This window comes from Morus notabilis, unplaced genomic scaffold, assembly GCF_000414095.1.
Source record: "Morus notabilis unplaced genomic scaffold, ASM41409v2 Scaffold218, whole genome shotgun sequence".
NCBI classification, from domain to species: domain Eukaryota; kingdom Viridiplantae; phylum Streptophyta; class Magnoliopsida; order Rosales; family Moraceae; genus Morus; species Morus notabilis.
In genome coordinates this window covers 187,353-207,295 of record NW_010358631.1, presented here as the reverse complement: position 1 = coordinate 207,295, position 19,943 = coordinate 187,353, and the positions used below count along the sequence as shown (strand labels likewise).

General features: G+C 33.6%; 1 protein-coding gene across 2 annotated transcripts; it reads right to left on the bottom strand.

The window, feature by feature from the left end:
* Window positions 1–6,332: 6,332 nt before the first annotated feature.
* LOC21397110 (uncharacterized protein Cbei_0202) lies at window positions 6,333–13,894 on the bottom strand. Of its 2 annotated transcripts, none has more exons than XM_024162192.1 (14): window positions 13,550–13,894; window positions 12,874–12,936; window positions 12,175–12,624; window positions 11,513–11,584; window positions 11,054–11,179; window positions 10,726–10,938; window positions 9,386–9,433; window positions 8,483–8,635; window positions 8,027–8,188; window positions 7,599–7,692; window positions 7,394–7,512; window positions 7,250–7,294; window positions 6,769–7,083; window positions 6,333–6,642 (listed from the first exon to the last, which is right to left on the bottom strand). In XM_024162192.1, the coding sequence occupies exons 1-13, from the start codon at window positions 13,883–13,885 to the stop codon at window positions 6,850–6,852; spliced, it is 2,115 nt and encodes a 704-aa protein (XP_024017960.1). In that variant the 5' UTR covers window positions 13,886–13,894; the 3' UTR covers window positions 6,333–6,642; window positions 6,769–6,849. The 2 variants fall into 2 exon arrangements, with proteins under 2 accessions (XP_024017960.1, XP_024017962.1); XM_024162194.1 differs by having other exon boundaries at window positions 8,027–8,040; window positions 8,530–8,635.
* Between the last annotated feature and the right edge of the window lie 6,049 nt (window positions 13,895–19,943).

Sequence of the window (19,943 nt, the reverse complement as noted above, 5' to 3'; positions counted from 1 at the left end):
TATATATATAAAGAACCTAGCTACCTACTACCAGAAGACTAGATGGAACCGAGAAAACGAAAAAAAAAAACAGAGAGAAAGGAAAAGATAATTAAGAAAGATTGATATTAATAAAATAATTAATAAATGGTAATAAAAAGAAGAAGATAAGGAAAAATCTTGTCTTCTAATGTTATCTTCCTATGGAAGATTTAAGAAAACAAATAATAAAAGAAATAAATAATAATATTTTATTATTAATAGTACTTTAGAGTTTTACTATTTATAGGCCTTTAGGCCTTTAGAATTCAATTTTTCTTTATTCAGAAATTTCAAAAACTCTCTTTCACTACTTAAAACACTTCTTATAGAAAAGGTTCTGCCTCCCTCTTTACTAAAATATTTCAATTGGAGAAGGTTCTAGTATTCGAAGAACTACATCTTGCTAAGGTACAAATTTTGATATACAGTTTAGTTATATTTTTACTATGGTACTGCTTAGGTAATAACTTACCTTAAGTAATTATAAGCTGTTAATTATGCCCGAATTAAGAATATAAATTCAATCATTATAAGTTGTTAAAATGCCTAAATATTATTATACATGAGTAGTACATATTCACCTACTGTATATGTGGACCTTATAGACTCTGTAGACCCTAAATACCGTATATATGGACTTTATGGACCTTGAACCAAGGACTGAATGACTAAGTCCTCGTTCACTTCACGGATTCGAGTTTTCAATTCGAGCTGATATGTGACATTTTCTTAGAGCTTTTTACTGTAGTAAAAAAAGTTAGATGTGACATTTTCTGAGAGCTTTTTACTATAAAAACTTAAAACTGAAAACTCTAATCAGTGAAATGAACGAGGTCTAAAGAATTGAGTGATCAAGAACTAAAAGACAAAAAGGATTGGACCTAAATGGCGACATGACGAGACAAAACTTATTAACTTAAGTATTTAATAAAAAATAATAATGGAATAGTTGTGTCATATGCTTAGTTATTATATCAGTATTATTAAATTATTTTGTTATTGAAATAGTATTACGATCATTATTATTATTGTTAGGAGTATATTTGCTTACAGAAAGTCCGTCAAGACAAGGTAAGTAAAGTTCTCACCTACAACACAAATTAAAGTATTTTTGAAAGTTATTTTCAGTATGTTTATATTTACTATGTTCTGGTTATAACTTTTCATTCACTCAAAGGAATATTCAGTGTCTTTATATGTGCTATGTATGTTAAACCATTACATTCACATTATAATTGAAAGTCTAGGTATTTACATGAAATTATTTCAAGGCCCACTTTTGCAAGAGATGGTTGATTAACATCTTAAGTAAGCAACAATATTCTTAAGTAAATAAGAATAAAGAAAGAGGAAGATGATGTGGGGACAAGCCTTGTATTTTGGTGCTTTTAGCCGAAAGGTGGAATGGAAGGTCCATCTTACAGCTAGAGAAGAAGGCGTAACGAACGCAGAGGAAAAGTGCTTGAAAGTGTGTTAATTTTGGTCCCTCAGGTATCATTGGAAGCCTATCTAATATATGAAGATTGACGTGAACCACACAGGCTGTCTAATTCACATAATCACATAAAGATTGAACCTTGAAAATGAGTAATGACTAAGGATGTCATTAGTGATTCTACGGCTACTCAAGATCACAAGTCAATATGCTCCAAAAGGAACAACGATGTCAAAATCACACTTGCCTAGAAACTTTATAACTAGTGACCACAACAGTAAAATTAGTAAGATCCACAGATTGTTCTTAATTTTTTTTTATTTCTAATTATATATATATATATATATATATATTGGCTTGGAAGAGATTTACTTAAGATAATAAGGGGATGAGAGATGACATCTATAACAACTTGTTTCTCCTACATAAGCAGACACATTTCTATATAAAAGGGGAAAATTTGACAATCAATTGTCAAGTGTAACATGACGCTATTAGAGAACAAACACTATTATTGACCCAATTTCTTATTGTCTTTTTTATTCAAATAATCATATTAGTTAAAAAAAATAGTATTTAAGACTAAGGGGTAAAAATAGAGACCCATGCACTCTAAGTATAAATTCAACAATTTTCTTAAATTTTTTAAGACAATTAACAAGTTAATATGATATGAGCACATGGAATATTGAGTCAAAATATCCTATAGTTTGTTGTTGTCACCATGATCCTTTTTTTTTTTTTTTTTTCATTTTTCAGCCTCTTTGAAATTTGAACCTAATGTGGGGCATTTATGGTTTATTGCTTTTAGTTTTTTTCCCCTTCTCTTTTTTATATTTTAGGATGGCAATAGAGATTGACCTCCTATTTCTCTCTCAAACCACAGGACAGATATTAAACTATAAATAATTGCAACCATTTGTTAGTTGGGGCACTTTATAGTTAGAAAGGCTTTAGGATACCCAAGTTGGGGCATAGTCGTTTTGAGATCACCATTTGTGTTTGTAGGGTCATCATTGATGTTTCCAACAAATCAGAACGAAAAAGAGCAGTCCCACTCGAGTGTTGAGATTCATAGCCATTTTTATTGCTTGACTAGATTCAAAAAGAAAATGATATAGAATAACATTAATATATATATATATATATATATATATTCAAGGTGAATAATTTTCTTGGGTTTTGTCCGATTTATTATGTATTCAAATACTTTTCTAAGAAATAATATGAGTGACAAAATGTTCATGTCGGGGTCGTGAATCTGCTCTTGACAGAAAATGGTAATCTGTCAAATCACTAGAAGTAAAATTGCCCCTATATGTAAAATATTGTATTTCTTTCAACCAAAATAAAATTATTGTGTTTCCTTTTTATAATACAATTAGTAATGAATTCTCTCTTTTTTGTAAGCTCAATCCAATTAGTAACAAAGTTGCTTTTGCAAAACCAGAGAAAGATTAAGAATTAAGCATGTTTATAGTTAATATTAATATGGTGGTCAAAAGACTTTTGGATTGTAACATGCCACCCTATTCAGGTTGAAAGTTCCACTTTACAACTCCACCCCTCCTTTCTTTAACCAAAACTTTCTTCTCTCTTTTCTTTTTCTTTTTCTTCACCCTTTTTGGTTTTGAAATCTTTCCCTCCATGTTGATCAACTTTGGCTCTTATAATAATTTCTCATGATTATATTCTGCCACCAATAGAAATTACCCTTTTCATTTTCCTACCAAAAAACAAACAACCACAATGACGGAGACACCACATGAATAGGGGTACTCTTTAAAAAGTGTTCCCTTTCTTAATCTGAATCTTGGATGAAAAAAAAAAAAAAAAAAAAAAAAAAAAAAAAAAAAAAAACTGGTTTGCTTCAAAACATTCATTATGCTTTTTTGTTGCTTAATACATGAATTGGGACAAAACACCCTTCAGAATATAATCATAAAAATCAACATTCAATAAATGCAAAAAAAGAAAAAAAAAATACAAATAAAGAGGACCCATATTTTTGTATGTTCTGCAGCTTAAAAACAATGTGATTTTGCAGCAAGAGAATTGCATGACAAAACTCAATTTTCTGATTGCTGCCACATGCCATATGTGATTAAAACAAATCATACTTTATTCAGTTCTCAGTTGAAAAAAAAAAACAAAAAAGAGGCAGAGACTTGTGACCCTTTGTCCTCTCCCTTTAGGCCTCCCCTTTTTTGTCCCCCATACTCTAATTAAGCATTACTATTTCCAGATTTTATTTTACTTTGAATGGTTGTTTAGTATAATGAAGCAGATCCGTTCAGAAACGACACTGCGCGTAGGGCAAGTCCAAAAGCTAGGATTTTCTAAATAGTAGATTGTGGTACCATTATTGTCCTGAAATTGTGAAGACTTTGTTAGTTGTCTTTTTCTTTGGTAGAATTGATTTACCATAATAGTCTTTCTTGATTAGTATATATGAGAAAAGGAAACTCTAATAAAATAAAATAAAATAAATCCCGTTGTAAAATCATGTAAAAAAGAGAATTTTACAGTAGGTTTCGGGGAAAAAAAATCAATATTGATAAGAAAAGAGAATCTTACAGTAGGTTTTGGGAAAAAAAATCAATATTGATAAGATATTCTTTTAAGTGTCATATCAAATTCAATTACATATTTAACAATTAGATCAAATTAACTTAAATAAAGTATGACAATTAATAAAACCCGATGCAAATCTACCCGTTAAAACTGTATCGTAGTGGTGCTGGTAAGGTATTTTTTTATACCTACAAAGGAATTCTGAGGACGAAAATGCAGTGTATTTGGTCACCCTATATTGTACGGCTAAAGTGTCTCAATAAGTAGATAATACATAAGAATTAGGGATACTAGAAATTAGAAAAACTATGTTGGATAAGATCCATATGCAATTAACATGCATATAATGAAGAAGAAAAAAAAAATAGAAAAACTGAAATAATATTGTAAATGATTGATTAGTGGGGGAGATGAATTCAGCTGTAATTCAAACCAATCAACCTATTTTAATCACTAGAATGAACCTTCACGATTCCAATTTTTTTTTCTTTTGTATTTCCTTGCTCAAATTTTTTGATAGGAAAAAGAGATATATATTCATTTAGAGTACATGCGTTTAGATATTTTTATTATATACTCTTTATTAATATTCTTTATAATCAAATAAAATATTAATTAAGAGTAGGTGGTTAAAATACGCAAGATAAATTCAATCATTTTCTTTTTTTAGATGCTTAGAAGGAGAAAATAATAATTGTGCATTGATTTTGGGTGAGTAGTGGATAAGTGCAGTTTTAGGATTACAATAAATTAAGCCCAAATAATGGGCCTTCATGTGCTAATATATATGAAACAAATTGCATAATTCATCATAGACCATTTCAAACCCATGCATATGCCATGCTCCTTGCATGTCCTCTAGCTGCTCCAACATGTCCTTTTAAAGGCTTTAAAACCATATAAAATCCAAACAAACAAAAAGTAAACAAAAAAAAGTAAAAAAAAAAAAAAAAAAAAGGAAAAGGAGAAGATCCTCTTCACTTTTCATCCCATGTATTATTGGCACTCAAAACATATCATGGGGGCTGAGGTGGCAACTTCCATGTGGGCAAATTATTTCTTTTGTTTCGTTGATTATGTGGGCAGTATGTAATGTATATGCAACAAAATTATTCAGATTGGTGATTTTGTCCTTGTTCTTTTATTTTATTTTATTTTCAGTATAACATATTATATGATACTCACCGATTGTACTTTGGTTTGGATTTTGGGACTATAGATTGTAGTAGTTCACATTGGATACCTTGGGAAACTATATATAAGAAAGGGGATATAGCAATATGGATGGGAACAAAATGGCTCTGCAGTCTGAATATTTTGTCTCTGTGTATTCATTGCTTCTTTTGGTTCTTTTGGTCACATCACATGGGATATCTAGTATCCATTTTGATCTCAACACAAGAAAATCTTCTTTTCTCGTTGCTATTAAAAACAACAAAAGGGTTCAAGTGCTGAGCATTGTGGGTATCCTGCTTCATGTCTCAAAACCTTCCTACCTAAAAACATGGTTTTCCATTCCCTCTTTTTATTATTTTTTTATTTTTATTTTTATTTTTATTTTTTGAAGTTGGGTTTTCCTTTCCCTCTGGTTTAAAAGAATGCACCATTTTTCATAGGACTCAAAAGAGGTCAAACAAAAGTGCTACCAAATAAAAAAAATTATAAAAAAAGGGTAAAAAAGGGGGCAAGAAAATTTTCCCTAAATGAGTCGAATATGACCTCTAGTTATTGTATCAGTTAGGTTACTACGTTCTTAATGGTGCATTGGAAATTAATTTCGAAAGGTTCGTAAAAAATACCTGTTTTTTAACGGAAAAAAAAAAGACCATCATTCATGTAAAAACTCCTCATTTTCTTTTTCTTTTCTTTAGGGGCAATATTTAACTCTTAAAAAGAAATTCAAGGGTTGGTTACATTATTTTGCCCTGCTGATAAAGCAAGTTTTATTGGCTGTTCAATCAAATTTTAACAACCCAGTTTATGAATATGCATCTTATAAATATTGCAATTTATAACACAAAAGTTCTTTCACTCATAAATCATATCATTGAAATTTAATCGGCTAAAATTACTTTACCGATAGGACAAAATAACGTACCTTGCCGTGAAAATCCTTTTTCGTTTTGCATTTCCAATCGAAATTGAATGCATGTGAAACATTCTTTCCCAGTTGAGAGGAATAAAAATACAGTGAAGGCCAACAATGCAAGCTTTGCTATTTGTTGGGTTCTTTAGCAAATAACATGGGAAAAATAAAGTGGATTAAAAAGAAAAAAAAAAAAGTAACAATTAACGTTGTTGGTAGTTGTATGACAAGATGTAACTTTAAATTTCACAATATTCTTTTTTTGAAGCCTATCGTGCTTGAAAAGTTGCCTAAACGATTCCCAAGAGGGCTAGGATCTAAGGTTGTCATATTAGTGATCATCACAACAGCTCCTACAATCTATAACAGCTCTCAATCAGCAATAGTTTGATATAGATGAAAACTTCATTCGTCAGATTCAATGAAGCAGACATTGATCGATTTCACTTACAACTGACCCACCAGATCACTTCAAAGGAGATTTTGAATATTTCCAAGCCTGATCAAAGCCGAAATATTTAGCAAGCTGCACGACAATAATGGAAAGATGGAATGTTAATTTTCTTTTCTATTCTTTTTATGTAGCGCATTCTCATCAAGGAAATGGAGTATGCTAGATAATGTTCCATAAGAAATTTACTTAATTATCTACCTTACAACATACGTCTTGATGCTTGAACTTGTATTTATGGCGTACCGGGAGGCACTGTGGAAACAGGAACCAAATAAGTTCCTAGTATTTAACGACACCAGCCCTCTGAGTCTTGCCAAAAACTGACTCTATACCACCATGACATAACTCGAAAGCATTTGCCACAGCAAATCCCGCATACATGCCATCCACTGCTGCACTCATGATCCCTCCAGCATATCCTGCTCCTTCGCCGATTGGGTACAAACCTTTCAATGATGTGCTCTCGAAAGTGTCAATGCTGCGGGGAATTTGGACAGGAGAACTCGTCCTAGTCTGGAAGCAAAAATAATACGCTTACCATAAGTAACACTTTAGGGGAGGAACATATATATCTAATGTGATAATTCAATTAGGAAGACAGTTTGTCCATTAACAGAAATGAGACTAACGATCTAACCCCACCAATGAGCTAGATAACATATTATAGAAAAAAGATTACCTCCACTCCATGAAGAAGACCCTCTTTGGAAACAAATCCAGGTAACTGAAAGTTCCAACGTTGAAAGAACATAATTATTTATAATGTTCAAGAAATATATGTAACAGACAACAGAAAATTAACTGTAGGAAGGGTGGAAAAAACCTCTTCGTCAAACATTGAGATAGAGCGCTGCAAGGCCTCAGTTACATGAATAGGGAACAACTCATGGAGATGTGCTGCCTTCACTCCTAACCGATAACTTGATGGTGGAACAGATGTTGCTACACAAAACAAGACAACTAGTACTATAAATACATTTAGATTTTTTAACGGGAAAACATATCAGGAAGTGACAAATTAACCATACCTGATAATTTGCTATCTAGAAAGTCTGTAACTGTCTGTACAGGCACCACGAAGTTTCCCCCTCCCATTATAGCTGCTTTTCTTTCTAATTCCCTCTTAATTTTTAAACAAAAAATGTTGAAATCAGTACTGTTTTTGCCAACAAAACTATTACATAATAGTTGGAAAATATGAAATGCCACTTAAAAAAATGAAATGCAACCACATCAAAAAGCCTTGCATGGAAGTCATATCCTACGGCATTCAAGTGTAGCAGAAGAAAATTGAAGGTAACTCCAAACAGTTTGATTAATTATATCGAACTATATGGAGAAAAGGTTGCAATGTCTGTAATGGCTCGGATTATTAAAGAAGCATATCCGGAAAGAAAGTAACATCAAATTTGGAAACAAGAGCCAAAAAATGCAAAAGTTGAAAGAAAGCAAATACCTGAAATTCAACCCCTGCAAGAAGACCATGAAAATTCAGTGACTCAAAATCCTTTGTTGAGACATTCACAACAAGTGCAGCATTTGCCCACTTAGATGAACGTCGAGAAAAAGACATGCCATTAATACAGAGTTCTGATGGATTTGTACTTGTGAGAACGACCTGCAAATGCATTTTAAATGACAATATCCAATAAGATTATAACAGGTGGGTCCATCATCATTAAATTGATTTATGTATAACTTAGTCATCTAGAAGCCGTTCCCAAATGGCACCTAAATGAAAGGGACATGTTGAGACTTAGTGCCACAAAAAGGAGGTATGCAATAAATTTGTCTGATAATTCTAGTTTACTCAATTTACATTCTTTACAGCATCCCAGCTAAAGGATTGCAATTTGCAATTTCAAATGACGCAGAGATAATTGTTAGGCTCTTAAAAGGAAAAGAGAAGTACCTGCCCTCCAGGACACATACAGAATGAATAACAACTACGACTTGCACCTGCAGATGCATCACTATCCTCGTCTCGTACATACTTCACAAGCTTGTAATCTGCCACAGGTACTTTTCCACGTCCACAGCGAACCTCAGATGCCAAAGCAGAATACTACAAATATTCATATAAATTTTTTGAATTCTAATCAGGAAAAAAAATGAAATGAGAATATAAAAAGAACTCATAGAGGGGTTTCCAGTAAATCATTGATTTAATGGAATAAATTAGCAATTTACTCTTTAGAAGAACTTATCAAATTAGGTAAATCATCAATGTACACCTAGTAAATAAGTGATAAAAACTCGAAAAGAATATAAAGTTTTAAGAAGTATCCAAAATGGGCATTTAACACAATTTCCCTTCATAAATGAGTACCCTGCAACACTTTTATGTATCATTGAGTTTGTTAGGATTTGCAGTAACTGCCATTCTACGTTTTCTTAAAATATAAAGTAATGGAAGACATCAGTTGTGGTAGCTTGTAAAGTCTGTTGGCTTTGTACTAAAGAACCTGGATCTGATATTAAATAGATGCATCCGTGTCTTTTTCCAAATTTTTTAATAACGCGTCTTTATGTTTCGTGGAGGAAAAAATTAAAAAATAAAAATAAAAAAATAAACTAAAAAGAACAGAGAACCATATTTAATGTAGGGTGTTGTAGCAGTGGATATTATATACAGTAACTAGCAACCTCTTCCTATGCAGGTCTTAACATCTCTGGCTCATATTTCGAACTACTTAAACTTTCAAAGGGAGAAAGAGAGTAACTGGCAGAGATGAAGTTACAACCAAAATGTACACCGTCTTACAAGGAAGGCAAATTTTTTTTTTTCAAAAGGGAGACAAGTAACTTAACTAACCTGTATGCTATTTATCACTTGCTGAGGATGCTCAATCCGCAAACCTACCTGTTCAAACCATATAAGATATCATATTAAAGGAAAACAAGTAAATAAACTGAAACTCATACAAAAAAGAGTAAATCCTCACTAGTACTTTTTTTTATTTTTTTGAAGTGCCATAGAAAACAAGAGTTCCACAACTAAATTTAGAAAGCATGTATCTAGACTTTCAAATTTCCAGCATTTTGGCATTATGCAGTGTATTTCCTCTCGAATTTAGTCTAGGAGAATTATGTCCTGAAGAATAGCTACAGAAGTATAACATTCCTCATCACCACCTCTCCCTAATAGCAAGTGTTACTTTATTGCAATTGTGGAGACTGGAGACTTCACACCACATGATCTAGCAAGCATGCATGTGTGTTGTTTGTGTATGAAAAATCACCACCTAAGCAACAGAGCGTGCTACACTATTTTTCTTGATAAGAAACGATAGAATATTATTAATAAAAGGACAAAAGGAGAAAGGGTACAACAGGGGACAAGGAGTTCACCTACGCAAACAAAATTGAAAGCAAAAAAAAATATTTTTCTTGATAAGAAACGATAGAATATTATTAATAAAAGGACAAAAGGAGAAAAGGGACAACATGGGACAAGGAGTTCACCTACGCAAACAAAATCGGAAGCAAAAAAAAAAAAAACTAAGAACACAAAATTTATGAAGTGCTAAATCCCATCCTCTAAGCAAGTCTGAAAAGGAAAAAGCATTGAGGCCTTTAAATTTGGTTATTCCTATCTAACCAAAGAGCCCAAGTAACGGAGAGAATTGCTCCATTCCAAAGCTTCTTGCACCTACTATTGAATAAATGACCATTGAAGATTTCCGCACCCCTACTTGGAATCACCCAAGAAACTCCAAACTCATTTAGAACTCGGTACCAAATGCACAGGGAAAAGGGACAATGAAGGAAGAGATGGTCTAAAGTTTCACCATTTCTTTTACAAAGTATGCTACACTATGAACTAAGTCATCTACCCACAGTAGCAGACAAGTACAAATAAGATAATATGCAGTGCAAAAGGACCATATGATACTTCTATAATCTACACAGAATCTATGAAAGAATAAGCGTAAGACTGTTCTGGTCAATAACTACACTCATAAACAAACAAAGTAGCTTCCTTTGTTAAATTTGATTTAACGTGTGCAAACAATGTAGTATTGGCAGTGATGAAAGACAAATTAGTTAGAATCATACATATTGATAAGCTGGTCTCATGATTAATTCAATCATAGCTACATTACCAGATACACCATTATTAACCCAAATAAAAGAGAAGAATTAGCTACTCACAGCAAAATCTTTTGGGACCAAAGTGACATTATGAGAAAGAAGCATTTCATAAATATCACGTGCTGAATGTCCAACAGCCAAAACAACAGCATCATATTCCCACTTCTGGCTATTAGAACGTGAGTTGTCTCTCGAGTCAGATACTCTGACCCCAAAAACATTTCCTTCTTCTATGAGAAGATCATCTACTCTCTTCCCAAACTCAATAGTAACCTAAGAATTGTAGGAGAAAAAGGAACAGCATTAGGAACCATGTATGAATTAAGAAATAAATATATGACAGTATCCATTGGATAACGGATTGGCTAGAAGCTAATAGGCCACTCACCCCAAGTTCTTGTAGGTGTTGGCGAAAATTGCGAAGTAAAGGGACCAATCTGTCTGTTCCAAGATGTGGCTTCCCATCAACTAAGATTCCTTCTGGAGCTCCAAAATGAACTAAAGTTTTCATAACCTAAAACGATATCACTGTTAAATCATTCAATAAGATAAGTGACGCGGGCTTAAGTAAGGATACTTGGAGAGTTGGAGCACCCAAAGACTCAAGATTTTCTTTATTGTTGTAAAATTTCATCACCGAAGAAAAACAATAATTAAAACAATTGAGATGGACCTTGTTTTTAATAATCTCCAAAATAATAGTGGAAAGAATATGGTCTACCAGTAACTAATTTATCAAATGCAATTAGTGATTCACGCAGTTTCTGTGAGCCAAATAGGTAAAGCCTAAACCAATTCAAATGAAGTAGATAAGACAACTTCAACAAGATAAAGGTAAAGTTCTAACCGCTAAAACACTGTCACTGTTTCTTCCAATTCTAGTTACTAGCTTTCCATCGCTCCAGGTACCTGCACCACCCTGCCATGTATAAGTGCTTGATAAATGCTCAATTATAAAGGACGGGAAATGTAGCATAAGTAGCAAAGAAAGTACTAGACAAAAATAATGACAGATAGATGTAACAGAATTTTGCGCTTAATAGTTAAAAAACCACAGGAACATGAAATCTAAAATAAAATAAAAAAATGTGATATCAACCTAAGCAATTAACATTACTTAATGCCATTTCTCCTAAGCATTTTGGGAGATCCACATCAATCACATTATTGGTCATAGCCTTTCAGTAATAGTACAGAATCCAGATCTCCATAAAAAAGGTTAGAAGGAAAAAGCATGAATTTCATATTTAACATCCTAATTTTCAGGGGGAAAAAATGCCATTATCACATTGATTGATTGCCATTGAAAAACAGAGAGCAAACACTTCTGAGCAACATCCTTACTCACTAGCATCCAATACCGGATACGTCCCCCCATATCAACAGGCGAAAAGATTACTGATTCCAAAACCTAAATTCAAAGTGTTTGAAAATAATGGCACGTAAAATAAATGACGAATTAATAGAATTTTTATCAAGAGTAAAAGAAAATCAAGTTTAAAGTATAACCTCTCCGAAGCAAAAATTGCTTTCCGTCTGTAGTATCCGACGTACAATTAGAGCGCCAATGTCACGTCCCCTTTGTTCAACAGGCTTCCCTCGTTCTATCAACGTAACATTTGCACCAAGTTCTGCAAGAACGAGAGAAGCAAAAAGCCCCGATGGTCCACTACCCACAATTGCAATTCTTGGTTTTGTGGATGTTTTATACGTGACTGATCCCTTAGACACAGAGGAAATGTCATGTTCATCATCCCTATAAACTGCATTGCCAGAGATCTTTTTACAGTCTTTTATGATACTGATTAAATCCCCAGATACTTTTCCATGCGGCAAATGTTCTATAAGCCCAGCTTTAGGCTCCAAACGCGAAATGAAGTCCCATGCACGAGGCTCCAAACTAATAAGTTTATTGACATCCATGTCAACTATGTATACAAATTTAGGCTCCTTTAGCACCTAAATAATGATAACCAAAAAGAAAAAACACCAACAGAGGATATTAGTTGTGTAAGCAGAAGAAACTCCAACTTTCTTTCTCCTAAAGCAGTTAACCCATGATAGACTTTCGAAAGAAGCATGTTCTTTTAGCAGGTAAACCAAATCTCTGTGTCTATCAAACAAAGACTGACTTTAAGATTTCACCTCTTATATGATAAGAACAAGCATTAAAGGGAAAATGAAAGTGTTTCAAACCATTGAACCTACCTTCCGCGCATCAAAAGATTTACGAACTACTGAGAATGCTTCTGCAGGCAACATTGAAGCAACCTGGAATTACCAAGGGGGAAAAGGGAATATGACTCGTCAGATATCACAGGAATACTTTAGTATTGCTCCTATTAACAAATACTAGATTATCTAAAGTGAAAATCCAATGCCAAAAAGTAAAATTATATATCAAAAAATATTTAAAAAAAAAACTACTCAGCTGACCTAGAATAATAACACATTTCTTTCAGCTATGGCGATCTATCTTCATATCAAAAATTATAACAATACAAATGCAAACTTTTTCTTTCCCTCTCTCTCGTCGTTTATTCTTTTTTTTTTTTTTTGGCTTTTTAGGTACAAATAGCACCCAAAATCGTTATGAAAATTACGAACTTCTTTTCCCGCCAAGCTAAAAAAAATACTAAAACCTTCCACATCTGAACCACTGTTAATCAGAAATGAAGAAAAAACAACCAAAAACGCAAACTTTGTTTAAAAACCTAATTGATAATTTCTCGAGTTTCAATTTTGGACTTAACTGACAGAACTTCACATTTCCAGAACCAATTCCACCACACAAAAAAAAAAAAAAGAACATCATCATTAATTTTCTGTTCATTTCGTAATTTTCCTATACACTTTTTCACCAACAAACAGAACCGCAAATTACCGGGAACTCGAGAACTTTGGCAATGGCTTCAAGCAAGCCGTCGGAGATGCCGAGGAAATCCTTCCCGGGATCCTTGTGGACCGGAACGCCGAGCTTCGAAAGCCTCCAGAATCCTTCGAACTTGTTCGCGGACTTGACGTCGGCGAGGACATCCTTGCGCTTCAGCCTTAGCTTCTTCTTCTCCGATGGATATCTCTGCTTGCCGGTTCTCTTGGCGCAGAGAACTCGCCGTAGCGGCGGCGGAGTCGGCGACGTTTGGCGACGAGTGTGGGCGAGTCCCAGGATTGGGTTAGTAGGACGAAGGAGGCAGAGCAGCTTGGAGGGAAGGAGAGACATGGCTTCGGAGAAAGTGTTCGAGTTGCAGTGTACGAGTGAAAGGAGTAGTAGTAACTAGTAAGGCTGGAGCTGAGGATAGGATTATTTTCATAAATGCCCCGAAACTTGTACATTATTCTAAAGTGCCTTCCGATTTTTAAAAACAGTTCAAAACATTCTCCGAAATAAAGACTTACTTTGATAGTATTGTGAATTTTAAAAAAATTGATTTTAGTTGTATTGAAAAAAGAAGCAACTGTTACACGAAGAAATTGAGTATTTGATAAACTATAATTATAATAGTTGTGCTGATTTTAAAATCAGTGTAATAGCGTTTGGTAAATTTTAATGTTAAATTACTGTGGGTATGTAAAATGACTAAAATAGACATTGTATGAAACTTAAATATATATAATTATTTTTGGTATTTAGAGATACTTGTTTAACTTTAAAAAAACATAATGCTATGATTTTGAGTTTTTTAACAATAAATTTATGATAATTAATTCTTTTTTTCATTTCTTCATTCACAATATAGTTACAACTAAAAGGAGCATTAGTGAGTAATCAATTTGTTGAACAAAAATGTACATTTCATGTTCAAAAACTGACAGAGTCATTAAAAGAATTAAGTCGTGTTCATTAAACTTATCGCAATTTGATCTCGTGCTTCATCCATTTCTTGTGATAGTGAAGCTTCATCTTCTTCTACATTGCCCTCCGGTTGATGCTCTTCAAAAACGAAAACATTTAGATTATCCTTGACTTTTTGAAAATGTCGATCACGCTTATCATGCATCCTAATATAGTTATGAAGCGTCATTGTTGCAATAACTATTTTTATTTGCTTCGTAAATGAATAATTAGGCATGGCTCTCAAAATTTTCCATTTTTTCTTCCAAACACCAAAAGTGCGTTCAATGACACTTCGAAGAGAAGAATGTGCTTGGTTGAATACCTCTTTACTGCCTGTTGGTCGACGACCCATTCGAAATTGTGGTAAATGGTATCGTTCTCCTTTATAAGGTCTAAGAAATCCTTTTAATTGTGGATAGCCCGTGCCAACCAAATAATATTTACCTATTAAAATAAAAACACAAGAATTAGTAAAATGTAAAACATATATAATATAAAATATAGACAATGTTTTAACCTTCAGGTGGTTTTGAAAATTTCAAATGTCGGTTACGTAGTGCTGATAAGAATATTCTTGTATTATGGGCACTACCTTCCCAACCTGCATATGCATATATAAATTTCATACTGAAATCACAAGCAGCCATCACATTTTGGGTTGGCACACGCTTTCTTCCAATAAATGGCACATGATCTTCTGGTGGAATTATAGCTTAAACACGTACGTCATATATTACACCAATACAATTCTATAAAGAAGAATTTTATTGTATAATAAACATAATTTTAGTAGGGAATAAAGCAATAAAAAGTATGATTTTACCTTAAAATGTGACATATATCTACGATCCATCATTATCTCTATTGGCACGTCATTAAACTCTAGTTCTGGGGGCTGTATAATATCAATGTTCATACTACATACAATTTCTAAAACATTATTAAAATATCTACTCACAGTCTCACCAGAGTGTTGAAATCGCTCTTGTGCTGAACAATTCCCCACACCCTGACCTAAAATGAATAAAAACATTCCAAGTATTTCAGCCGCACACATATTCCTTGATCCATGTAACCCGTAGTTTCTCTGTACATCATTACATAGCTTCAAAAACACGTTCTTATCCATTCTAAACATCCTATAACTTATAATTTCATGCCCTCTTAATAATTCTGTTACCCACATGTTTCCAATTTGTGAAGAGTTCATACACAGATTCTTATGAACATACATGTTGTAGTAATATTCAATGAGTCGAGCAATGGTACATACAAGTTGTAGATCAAACTCATCATCATTGTCAGTCATTTTTGGCAACAACAATAAACCTGCCATTCAATATGGTGCAATTAAAACAATCAGACTCATATATAAGTAGTAATACGAAATGTCATTGTACAACAATGTCTTAAACATAAAGCAAGAAAACCACATTGAAAGAAAACAACAATGTCTCCAACATGAATACAACAACAAGACCATACTGAAAGAAAATAACAATGTCTCAACCATCAATACAACAAGAAAACCGCACTTAAAAGAAATGAGGAATGGAAATCTAAGTGGAGGATCCTAGCCTATGTTCAAACTTAAGCCAATTGAGCTTCAACTCAGGTTCCTTAAAAGTCATAAATGCCTCTTTCTTATTCTTGTCTAACAACAAGTGGACCAAAAAGAAATACAACTCGCTACCAATCTGTAATCCTAGTAATGAATCTAGAACTTCAATAACTTTTGTTATGCTATAGTTTCCAGTGTCAGATTGCGCAATCAATGATCCGGTACTTCTCAACTATATCGACAAGGCGATCAATTTGTTGAGATAATTTAGCAGCTCCTCCAACCTTCAAGTTTCCTTTTCCTTTCTTGACTTTCTTTTGTCTCTCTTCTGTCTCAATTGGCCTCTTATTCTTACGGTCTTGTGCCACTTCACTACGCACTGGTTCACCTGACTTACCACTACTATCAAGTTGTTCAGGTAGAGTAAAATTATCATTTTCAACTTTATCAGACTCACATGGCACTTGTCTAGATGATGGTGTCCAAGAATGCACTCCTGTGGCCACAGTATTCATGAACATCCTATTTAACTTTTCTTCTAACTGTGATTCAATTCCCCAAGTGTGAAATCTCGATGTGTTGGGATGAATCTGCAAGAGCACTTGAATAAATTAAACCTGCCTAGTCCAACACTAGAATAAACAATGACAAACCACATAATTCTGTATACCTGCAATATATTATGCCACCACTCCTCAGAGGCATCAATAGTATTCTTCTTAATGTTCCAACCTAGACCAGTTTCTTTACCAATTAGTTCCTTCTAAAGCTTCCAATCATTCTTCAAAGCATTACATTTATTCTTCAATTGTTGTCTTTTATATACTCGTTTGGTTGCTCATTAAATTTTTGAATTAAATTTTCCCATCCAGCTTTATCAAAATGAGTTCCAGGACGGCGTCCAACTTCCACCTCTATAATACACAAATCACAAAACAGATTCACAGTCTCGGGGTCTCATATTACTTTACCTTATGGTATACTACCCTCCATTTGAGAATTGATAACTTAAAGTCTAAAACAATGTGAGGCTTCATGCTTTAATTTACAAAAATAATAATAAGGATAATACTAACTTTATTTCCAATTCGAACACTCAATCAATAGCCAAGCTAATCATAGGTTCTAGTCCAAGCTACTTCATCTAAAAATTGGCATAAGAACTAACGTATTTGATTGAAACACACAGAACAAACCTCATATTAACTATCATAAAAAACACCATGCCTGTAGGTGTGTGTGTTTAGGAGAAAACCTCCACAAGAAGGGGGAATTCATATTTATTCCCAATAGAAAAATGAAGACGACTCTGGAGCTTTCTCTTTAGAAGACACACATGAGCATCAAAGTATAATCATGAAAAATAAAGAAGAACCGAAAATTTGTACATAAATTCAGATTACATAATATGAATGTAATAACATAACATGCTTTGAATTCGAACATTATTAAGCAACTGTCCAAATAAGTGCTCATTCTTTCGATTTTTTGTTGTTGTTGCTGATTCCGTTAGTGCCTCATTTCATTTTCTTGGTTAGGTGTTGAGGAGCTTTCAACAATGTACAAGTATTTTTCTTTGATGCAAAAAATCAAAACTCCCGCTTGCACGTGCGTGCTCCCACTTGCGCGCGCACTCATACTTGCGCGTGTGCGCTCTCACTTGCTCGCGTGCTCCAACTTGCGCGTGCGCGCTCCCACTTGCGGCAAATCGACAGTCTTTCAACAATGCTCAAGTGTTTTTCTTTTATGCAAAAAATTAGAACCCTAAAACCCAAAATATATGCGGACTAAAAATCAGAATTAAATCCAGATGTTCAAACTAAAAATGGAGTACTTACAGAGGCTTACCTCTTGATCTGATGACGTAAAGATGGGCAGTCGGAGGAGGAGATGGGAGACCGGAAAACTGACAATCGTACAGAGGAGAAACCAAATGAGCACCGACAGGCGAACGGAGAGAGAGACCGGCGAATGGAGCCGAGGAAGATCGCTTCAAATGGAGCCGGGGAAGATCACTTCAGACGGAGCCAGAGAATAGAGATAAACAAAGAGGAGGAGAGAGAAGACAGAACGAAGAAAGGAGATGAGAACAGAAACAGATCTGAAAATGAGTTTCTGAGGTGGTAAATTTGAGATTTCATTAGAGGTAAAATTGGGAATAAAAAATTTTCATTAAACTTTCAAAACGATTCCCGCATAAGCTGAAATCAGAATCAACCTTTAGGCTGATTCTGCTTTTAGCTTCAGATTGAGAGGAAATTATTCCAAAATCTACTATTTTAGTTTTTACCAAACAACTTTTAAAATTTTTGCTGTCTCAATAAGTGTTTTTCCTCTCCTAAAATCAATATCAAACCCACCCAAAGAAAAAAAAGTTCAAAATGCTTATTCCGTCCAATTTTATTGTTGAATTGCTGATGTGACATTCATTTAAAAAATAATGAAGGCCATGAAGTATTAATTAAGTGTGTAAAATGATTAAATATTAAAAAAATTAAAGAAATGAAAAAACTTGATTAAAAAATATTAAAAATTAAAGACTCGTTCATTTCACCGATTCTCAGAAACAATCATATCTAATATTTTTGTGACATTAAAAAGTTCTTACATGAAGTCATATCTAAACTCGAATCAGCGAACTAAACGGTTTAGTAAATTATTTAGTAAATTGCCATTAAACTTTTAATTTTGACAAGTTACTTCCTAAATTTATAAATTTATTACATTTACTTAAACTTTTTATTAAATTTAAGGAATTAAAAGTTGAGATATTAAAATATTTATGTTATATTTATATTAAAGTGTTAAAATTTTTAACTAAACGTATTTTTTTGACGTTAATTTAACACAATCATTATTAAAAAAATGATATATTATAATAATTTTACAAATTAAAAAAATAACTTACTAAAATTGAATAATTTATTGAATAATTTATTAAACAACGATAAATTTAAGAGGCAAAATATACTAAAAACCAAAAAAAACTAAAAAAGAATCAAAATCCTCGTGATTCCCCGCTCAAAACAAAAAAAAAAAACCAACTCATCCCTTCTTCAGTCGCTTCCCCCTCTGCATCTTCCTTATCTCGGTGGCCTGAGCTTGTGACGGGACAATTGGGTTTGCGAAGGACGTGCTCACGAAGCAGATCTGGTTGGACAAGGTGGGCGGAACTCGAAACTCAGGACGAAAAAGGTTTCGTTGGTCAGAACGGCGGCCGTGCGGCGGAGGTGGTGGAGAAGACAAAGGCGAAGAAGACGAAGGTGACGGCGGTAGTGGCAGCTTCGAAGATGATCTAGAGCTTTTCTGGCTGATTACTTTGGTAAATTTGGGTCTTGCTTCTTCCTGTGATTAAATTATGTCTACTTCCTTTGTATTTATCACATGGGTTTCCCAAACCAACGAACAACCATATGGCAGAATTGCAAAAGAAACGTCCACTTCAATCCTTAAACATTTCCCAGTAATTTTGAATACCTTATTCCATTAAACCAAAAAAAAAAAAAAAAAAAAAAAACGGAAGGCAATCAATTTCCTCACAATTTCTTCTATTCGTTACATTGAAGTTTACCTTGGTCGAAGGGAGGAGAAGAAGTGGCTAAAGGCAGAAGAGGACAAACCCGAATGGGCAAATGAATTAGGAACAATATTTCATTTTAATTTATTTTAATAATTGGATTTTGAATTCTTTGAATGTTTTTTTAATAATTAATCTCTTTGTGAGCTTAATTTAGGGGTCGTTCATTTCACCTAGTGGTGGAACTTTGGGTCGGCGGACAAGCCCGCTGCCTGAATTTTTTGGGCTCGGCGGGCAGGCCCATATGCCGGCCCATTCAAAGTTGCATTTTCAAGCTCGGCTCGGGCAGCCGAATTTGGTCACCA